The sequence below is a fragment of the Aquarana catesbeiana genome, linkage group LG10, assembly GCF_042186555.1.
Source record: "Aquarana catesbeiana isolate 2022-GZ linkage group LG10, ASM4218655v1, whole genome shotgun sequence".
Lineage (NCBI taxonomy): Eukaryota > Metazoa > Chordata > Amphibia > Anura > Ranidae > Aquarana > Aquarana catesbeiana.
Genome location: NC_133333.1, coordinates 208139081 through 208148143, shown reverse-complemented (window position 1 = coordinate 208148143; position 9063 = coordinate 208139081). Strand labels below are relative to the sequence as shown.

The 9063-nt window shown below is 44.4% G+C and overlaps 1 protein-coding gene across 1 annotated transcript in view; it reads left to right on the top strand.

Moving 5' to 3' along the window:
• Window positions 1-1316: 1316 nt before the first annotated feature.
• Window positions 1317-9063, top strand: part of LOC141111450 (sortilin-related receptor-like) — a 43888-nt gene continuing 36141 nt past the window's right edge. The window contains exons 1-4 of the mRNA XM_073603745.1: window positions 1317-2097; window positions 3109-3216; window positions 4215-4346; window positions 8128-8257. Coding sequence (XP_073459846.1) covers window positions 3202-3216; window positions 4215-4346; window positions 8128-8257 — 277 coding nt within the window. The 5' untranslated portion in view covers window positions 1317-2097; window positions 3109-3201. The remainder of the gene's footprint in view (window positions 2098-3108; window positions 3217-4214; window positions 4347-8127; window positions 8258-9063) is intronic.

Sequence of the window (9063 nt, the reverse complement as noted above, 5' to 3'; positions counted from 1 at the left end):
GGACATAGACATCCATCCCATTTATATTTGAAGGAAAAAGGGGTATATAACCATATACCAGGGGTTTGGGACTTTGTATGAAGCATATGACAGCCCAGAGAATAATAGGGTGAATAATGGAATTTTATTGCACATTGCATTATACATACATATTCAAAATAGCCCAGGTAATATTGACATACAAAAGTAATGAGACTATTGAGCACAGTTCATAATACATATGCTGATAGCAATAAAAGTATGCATGAATCACAATGATGATTCTACATTGGTAATAACTTGGTCATATCAAATGGTAAAAATATTTGGTGGAAATATTTAAAATTCCCATGTTCACCACAGAATAAAGGTGTATGCCATTGATAAGAAAGGATATAGTCTGCAGGACCTATGGTCTCACTAGCCTGTGGGGGTACAAAATACATAATAACTTGAGGTTCTTGTAACACTAGTGGAAACACGACAATCAGACGCGTTTCGTGGCTTCTGCCACTCGTCAGGAGCAGAAGCGTGTAGTTTCTGTAAAGTTGAGAAATTTAAAAAATTTTTTTGAAAAAATGGAAACCAGTAAACATATAAGAGCAAGGTTTAGGGGTACAATTGGAACCACCATAACCAAGACCTACTTACTCAGGTAGGGCCTGTTGAACGAGTAATGGCGAGGCCCCACAGACAGTCCGGGAAACAACCCCCCACCGGGAGCTGAGGTGGGCAGCCACGCGGGTAGGGAACGGGCGGCAGGCACGGCAACCGAGGACAGGGGGGGGAAGAGGGGAGAATGTGACGAGGAGGGGGGGGGGGAAAGAACAAGGGGGGGGAAACAGGAGGGGGAGTGAGATGTGAAGATAAGGAAGGAGGTGAATGGGCAGAGAGGGGTGATGGAGTGTAGGTGAGTGAATAAGGTGAAGCCGAAAAAGTAGTGATGAAAACATTGGGAAGTGCCAATTACCTTTTGTAATAGGAGGAACCCAATGAAGGGAACCAGAGTAACCAATGAAAAAACCAATCCATGTTTCCTGTCCCCCCCCCTTGTTCTTTCCCCCCCTCTTCCTCGTCACATTCCCCCCTTTCCCCCCCCCCCCCCCTATTTTTTCCCCCCCTCTTCTCTCTGGAAGTTCTTCCTTTCTCTTTTTCTCCCTCTTTTGCTTCCCTCTCCCCCCTTCCCTCCTCCCCCCTGTTCCCTTACCATCATTTACCCACACAGATGTACAGGTGTTCTATGCATCCCTGTGGAGGCAGTCCTATACTTTTTAATATGGGGTACAGCTGCTGCACACACAGCTGTGCTGTAGCTAGTTTGACATTCATGCAAAGCAGGGATAAGAAACAAAGATCTTTAGTAAAAATCAGCACACAATACACATTGTTAGGCACACATTTAACCCCTTGATTATTCAAAAGGGAGATATTGGGGGTCTGTTTAGAATTTGTAATAAATATTTAAAAGGTTACATTGTAAAAATATAAAAAATAAAATAAACAGACCCCCCCCAAAAAAAAAAAAATTGTAAAAAATGATAAAAAAATAAAAATAATCTACTGATAGTCCACACCTCATCAATGCTGCATATTCGTACCGCTGTCACATGACGTTAAAAAAAAAAAAAAAAAAAATCTGTATCGATGAGTTTTTGAAAAAAAAAAATCGGCACTTGTACTCGGTCTTAGTGGTATCGGTGTAACCCTAGTTTGTACTGTAGACTCTCTAACTTTCACGCAAACCAACTATGTCAGGAAGTGCAAAGAAATAATTTGCTGGATGTATACTTTAAATTGGAGTCACTGTTGTAAGTTGAAATACATGACAACATGCACAGGAATATTTTATAGTTTAGAGAGTAAGTCTCCTAATTGTTATGCCACAATTGCCACATAATAACACCCCCCCCCCCCACCTCCACATCCACCCTTAATTTAGTGTATGTAGCCCCAACATAAATCACTTTGATGACTCCTCTCTTGTGTCTCCAGCTGTCTCCCATACCTGTGAGCCATCCAGCTTTCAATGCCATGATAGCCACTGCATCCCTCAGAGGTGGGTGTGTGACGGCGACTCTGACTGCCAGGACGGCTCTGATGAAGATCACAGTATCTGCGGTACGTGTAGGGGATCCTGTGAGTTGTGCAGCTCACAGCACTCACATCTCTGTCCTCTTCCACTGTCTGTTTCCTGATCTCTGTTTTGTGAGCTGTAGATCTGAAATTTTTTTAGGGGTTCCCTGAGATCTCAAACTTTTTGTCAAGGGTTTTGCCAGGGTAAAAGGTTTGAGAAACCTTGGTCTAGGAGGAGAGGATAGCTACTTACTGACATACAGCAGGACCATAGAGAGATGTAATTATCCTTCAAGTCAGCAGTGCACACTTATGCAACCATATCATTTTATTTTTCTTTCCCTCCACATAAAAGATTTCAGTTTGTTCAACAAAAACAAAACAGAAACCTGACATTTTAACAGGGGTGTGTAGACTTTTTATATTCACTGTATGTGTGTATGTATGTGTGTGTGTGTATGTATTATTAAGTGTGTTAGGCTGAGGGTTTCAGGTGAAGGTAGAATTCAGATTTGACATTGGCTTTAGTGTTGGAATGATGTTTAGGGATAAGGTTAGAATAATGGGTTAGGGTGAGTGTTCCGGTTTAGTTTAGGGGTTAGGATGAGGGTCATGTTAACGGAAACCAGAATTGGGGTAGTAGGGGCAGTATTTGGGGTTTGATGTTTAGGGTGAGGGGTTAGACAGGAGTTGAGGCATATTTGAGGATTAGGGGTTAAGTTGTGGTTAAAGGTTATGTATTGGAATGAAATAGTTAGGTTTTCTGGTATGGTTGTTGCTACACAAAACATTAACTAAATATGTCAATGCAGAATACATGTTGGTGATGAAAATGGGTGCTGCGTTTTATGTGTTTTTCCAGAAAATTATAGTGATGAAAGCGCCCTTACAGTGATACTGCAGAAGGGTTGGTGTATGGGTCACGGCGTATGGAGCAGATGGAAATAGTTTGAGTCTTCTTATGCCTAAAAACATCCCATTGTTCCTTTTCTGGACAAAATAAGCTAAATAAATTGTGACTTTAAGTGAGATAGTAACAGTCTGGTCTCCTTCCAGAGAAGAAGTGTAATGGTTTCCACTGCAGCAATGGGACGTGTATCCCTCTGGGTAAACACTGCAATGGTGTGAAGGATTGCCCTGGAGGCGAGGATGAGCAAACCTGCGGTAAGTAAAAGCTTATATCTATCCTGGTTTTTCATGGGTACTACAGTTATTAGAGGAGCTTGGTTCCCAGGTGCCCTCTTCTGGCAGGAAACCTTACCTTTCTGTCTGGCTTAAAGAAGAAGCCCATTTTTCCTCTCGCTTCAGAATATTAGTTTGGGCCAGCTTGGTTGAAATTATATTAGGTAATGTTGTGTATGCTGAAATACAGTACAGCAAACTTATGGTGCATACAGTAAGCCTGGCTGTCAGTGGCAGCTGGTGGTAATTTTTTGGGGGGTGAGGGGTTGTTTGGCAAACAGTGCACCCACAGTCCCAGACCCGCTTCCTGATTGGCGGGGAGGAGATTCAGTGTGAAAATAGTGGATATTCATTCTCTATTGCCACACAACTGGATGGACTCCGTTTGCAGTGCTCTGCGCCCCGAGCCCACCCTCTTTTGAAGCCTATTGGAGCCATAGTCCAGCGTCCTGTATGGGGACCAGGTGCATGGACAGGGTGGTTGGTGCTGTGCTCCCTTAATGGATGGGCCGCCCCTGCTTGCTGTGTTCCCTGCCTGTGTGCTGCACACTTTTTTCTGTGGCCAGAAAGAAACCGAGTCAGTCGGCATCTCCGCCATTCTGGATTGGCCTTATACATAAATCAATGAATACAAGACAATTGACAGAGGTGGAGAGATGTAATGGGGTTGATTTACTAAAACTGGAGAGTGCAAAATCTGGTGCAGCTCTGCATAGAAACCAATCCACTTCCAACTTCAGCTTTTTTAATAAAACTTTAACAAACCTGAAAGCTGATTGGTTTCTATGCAGAGCTATGCCAGATTTTGGACTCTCCAGTTTTAGTAAATCAACTCCATTATGTGTTTATATAATTAAACACACACACTGTACAGTATATTTAGCGGTTTGCCTGGCATTCAGTTTTAATTTTACTTGCTAGTTTCTATTTTTATTCTCCTGTATCATAACACTCATCACCATATAACATCTGTCATTTAGAGCCCCTGTGTACACGCTACACGGATTTTGTGTGCAAGAACCGTCAGCAATGCTTGTTCCACGCCATGGTATGTGACGGAGAGACACAGTGTCGTGACGGGTCTGATGAGGATCCTGCATACGCTGGATGTTGTAAGTAAAATACAGTTCTGATCATTTCTCCACTGTGCTGTCAGTTAATCTGATGTAACGCAGAAGGCGGGCCTTCACAGGGCATCTGTGTTCGAAAAGTCGGAATGGCTGCTTTGTCAGCTTTACCTCTTCATAAAGATGTTCAGTTCTTTCCATGTTCTTCCTTTTTTTTTTTTTTCCTTTCTAATTTGTGTTTCACCAAATTCTGTTCAACTCGCCTATGACAGAACAAGCCTAGAGCTAAGCAACAATAATGGTGAAAGATCTGAGAGATTAAACATATCAGAAAGTCTGCAGGAAAGTCTGCAGGAGCCGAATATGTACAGTCTTGACAAAATAAGGGAAAGGGGGGGGAAATGTTTGAAACCTTTATACATTGTAAAGAACTCATCCAGACAAGATGCAAAAGTTACTTAAATAAGGATTAAGCTTTCCTTATATTTATAAATCTTTATTACATTTTTTAATCTCCATTTCCCTTGCAAATGTGCACCTGCTTTGTGCCTGTGCATTATATAAAAGAACACATCCATAGCATCCTATTAGACATCCATGTTCCTCCCTACTGGCCACTGGGTGTTGCAGACATTAGCTGTACAATCTACTAAACCGTTGCTTGATATACACTCTCAGACCTAGTTCTAGAATATATTTGCACAGCTAAAGTCTGCACTACCCAGCAGCAAGGAGGGAGGAACCTGCACTACTAAAGGGATTACTGGTGATGTGTCCTTTAGCTTAGGTTCAGAGCTTTGTCACATGTGGAATTTTCACACGACTGTTGGACAATGAGGTACATGGACTACGTGACTGCAAGATAAGAGCCAAAAAAATGATTTGCGCTTAGTAAGGTTAAGTTTATGGAAGTTTATAATTATACTGCTCTTATACAATAATGCCGCGTACACACGAGCGGACTTTCTATCCTACTTGGTCCGGCACACTTTCCGACGGACTTTGTCCGCCAGGTGCGCCGGACTTTAAAACGGACGGACTTGCCCACACACGCCGGGACTTTCCGGCGGGCTAAGTCCGCCCGTCTTTCCGACGGACTTTCGCCGGAGTTCCGGCGGACTTTCAGAATGAACGGACTTGCCCACACACGGACAAGTCCGTTCATTTTGAACGTGACTCAGGTGCGACGGGACTAGAAAAGGATGTCAATCTTGCCGCTTTTATCGGCGAGATTGACACCTTGCTAGCCCCGTCGCGGGGCATACCAGGCCCTTAGGTCTGGTATGGATTATAAAGGGGAACCCCGCTACGCCGAAAAAACGGCGTGGGGTCCCCCTAAAATCCATACCAGACCCCGATCCGAGCACGCAGCCTGGCCGGTCAGGAAAGGGGGTGGGGACGAGCGAGCGCCCCCCCCCCTCCTGAACCGTACCAGGCCGCATGCCCTCAACATGGGGGGTGGGTGCTTTGGGGGAGGGGGGCGCCCTGCGCCCCCCCCCCCAAAGCACCTTGTCCCCATGTTGATGAGGACAAGGGCCTCTTCCCGACAACCCTGGCCGTTGGTTGTCGGGGTCTGCGGGCGGGGGCTTATCGGAATCTGGGAGCCCCCTTTAATAAGGGGGCCCCCAGATCCCGGCCCCCCACCCTATGTAAATGAGTATGGGGTACATGGTACCCCTACCCATTTACCTAGGAAAAAAGTGTAAGTAATAAAACACACTACACAGGTTTTTAAAATATTTTATTAAACAGCTCCGGGGGGGGGATCTTCCTCCGGCTTCGGGGGTCTTCTTCCGGCTTCGGGGGTCCCTCCGCTTCATCTTCTCCCGGCGTCCGGTTGGTTCTTCTCCGCTCTCCGGCCTCTTCTCCCGGTGTCGCAGGTCTTCGGCCGGCCCCTCCGCTCTCTTCATGTAGCTCTATTGCGAGTGGAGGTCCGGACTTCTGGGCTTCTGGGCTTCTGGGCTTCTTGGCTTCTCTTCTCTTCCCCCAGATGTTGACACGACGCTCTCTCCGGCTGGACTGGTCTCTGAGGGCTGCGTTGTGACTTATATAGGCGGAGACCCCGCCCCCATATGATGTCACAGTCCTTGGGCATGCTGGGACTGTGACGTTTTAGGGGGCGTGGTCGACCCCCCTCCCCCAAAGCACCCACCCCCCATGTTGAGGGCATGCGGCCTGGTACGGTTCAGGAGGGGGGGGGGCGTTCGCTCGTCCCCACCCCCTTTCCTGACCGGCCAGGCTGCGTGCTCGGATCGGGGTCTGGTATGGATTTTAGGGGGACCCCACGCCGTTTTTTCGGCGTAGCGGGGTTCCCCTTTATAATCCATACCAGACCTAAGGGCCTGGTATGCCCCGCGCTCGCCGCAATAGGAAGATTTGTTTTTCCTATTGCAGCGAGCGCGAGATGCAATACCATCCCCTCGTGTCGTATTTGGTCTGTCGGACCAGCCTACACACGAGCGGGCTTTCCGTCGGACCAGCACACACACGAGCGGACTTTCCGCCCGAAACTGAGTCCGACGGAAAGATTTCAAACATGTTTAAAATCTAGGTCCGGCGGGCTTTTGGGAAGAAGTCCGCCGGAAAAGTCCGCCGCCGCCCACACACAGGCGGATTGTCCGGCACACTCTGGTCCGCCGGACCAAGTATGCCGGAAAGTCCGACCGTGTGTACGCGGCATAAGTCGTTTTTGTGGGCTTACATACACTTCAAGGCTTAGACTAGTTCTGGAGAGCAGTATTTACAATATGAATCTAACATTAAAAACAGACACAACCCCAAACAGGTAGAACGTTCAGAACTAACCTTAGAAAGTATCATTTTAGTGCATGTGTTTGGGTGGGAGGCTGTAAGGAGAGATGGCTGAGCTGCAGTTTTTCCACCACCTGACTACCCCCCCCCCCTTAAACTTCAATGGTGGCTGAACAGGGTTGCAATACCTTGTGACAGAAATGATACTCTGTCACGATCAGTGGGCTGTACTAATGCCAACCATGACCCATTACGGTGAATGGGACTGCACTGCAGCCATGAATCAAATGATAGGCTTGCTGTTGTAATATTCCTATTCAGAATCCCCAAGCATTCAGGAGGCAGCAGTATCCTAAATGGCTGACAACCACTTCTGTACCATTCACTGAAAATAATTTCCCCACGGATCGCGAGAGGTCCTTAGAGAAGTTGATGTTTGTAACAGATCTCCAGCACAGGTGGTAAGCCAATAAGTGAATTTAAGCTTATAAAGCCATCTAAAAGCCTCAAAAATATTTTTAAAAAAGGGTTAATCCTTAGAGGATTCCATAAAACAAATGTCCAGATTGGTTCTAATGTCTGCGAATGTGCAGAATTCTGTGGCTGAAATGCTGGTCACAAGAGTTTCTTTGCAAGAAACAGCTGGAACTGTTGCCCTTTGAGGGGGAAAGGCTGTTTGGAATATCCTTGGAAGTCTTCATTCAGAAGGTCACTGTGGGTAAAGGTTCCAATAATGGCCCACAAATCATATTTAAATTCATGATAGTAATTAAAAAGTTGAATATAATACAATTCTATATAAAAATATCTTTTTTTTTTTTTTTTGTCATTTTTAGGTTTTGGCACCAAAATTTCCATTTTTGGTGGACGGCTAATATTTTCCAAGCTATTATTGAATGTTATCCACCATATTACCAGCATTCTTTGACCCAAACATTGTTGGGGTTTACATACACTTTCTAATTATTAGCAGTAAACGAACAATGAATCTTTCAGCAGGGTACAATGGATGCTTCAAAAGCCAGTTTCTGTCCTACCTTTGTAAACCTTTCATTTGTGTCTTCTCGCCTGCCAGCACGAGGTCCAGAATTTAAAGAGTTGTGATCCTCAGAGCTTCTCATGTCTGAATGGTGTCCGTATTAGCCTGGAGTGGAAGTGTGACGGGATGGACGACTGTGGAGACTATTCGGACGAAGCAAACTGCGGTAACTCTCCATATACCTCTTCAAATAGGCCTTTATTTAACCACTTCAATACCAGGCACTTTCACCCCCTTCCTGCCCAGGTCAATTTTCAGCTTTCGGCGCTGTCACACTTTGACAATTGTGCGGTCATGCAACACTGAACCCATATGAAATATGTATATTTTTTTTTCATACAAATAGAGCTTTCTTTTGGTGGTATTTAATCACCATGTTTTTTATGTTTTGCTAAATAAACGAAAAAAGACAATTTTGAAAAAAACGAAATTTTTTCTTCGTTTCTGTTATAAAATTTTTCAAATAAATTATCTTTCTTAATAAATTTGGGCCAAAGTGTATTCTGCTACATTTCTTTGCTGAAAATAACCCAAATCCGTGTATTATATTTAGTCTATGGGAAAGTTAGTCCATGAACTGTGATATATAAATCTGAAAATTGATCAGTCCTGATGTACCAAAAGCCTATCATTTCTTGAGGCCCGAAAATGCCAGGACAGTACAAATACCCACAAATGTCCTCTTATTGGAAAGTAGACATTGCAAGGTATGGCAAAGATGTAATTTTTGTCACCATTGTTTGTAAAATTAGGAAATTTTAGTTTTTTTCACAATATTTTTTCTTGTATGGCGGTGTTTAGGGACACTGGTGACAGTATGTTAAAAAAAAACAACTTTTTCTCTTTTTATTTATTTATTTTTTTTTTAAGCACACTGTGACCAGAGCAATAGTGTTACCATGTGGAAGTGATCCAGATTTTTTTTTTATTAACACATAATTGCTTATACCAGTGAATTTCACTGTTATAAGC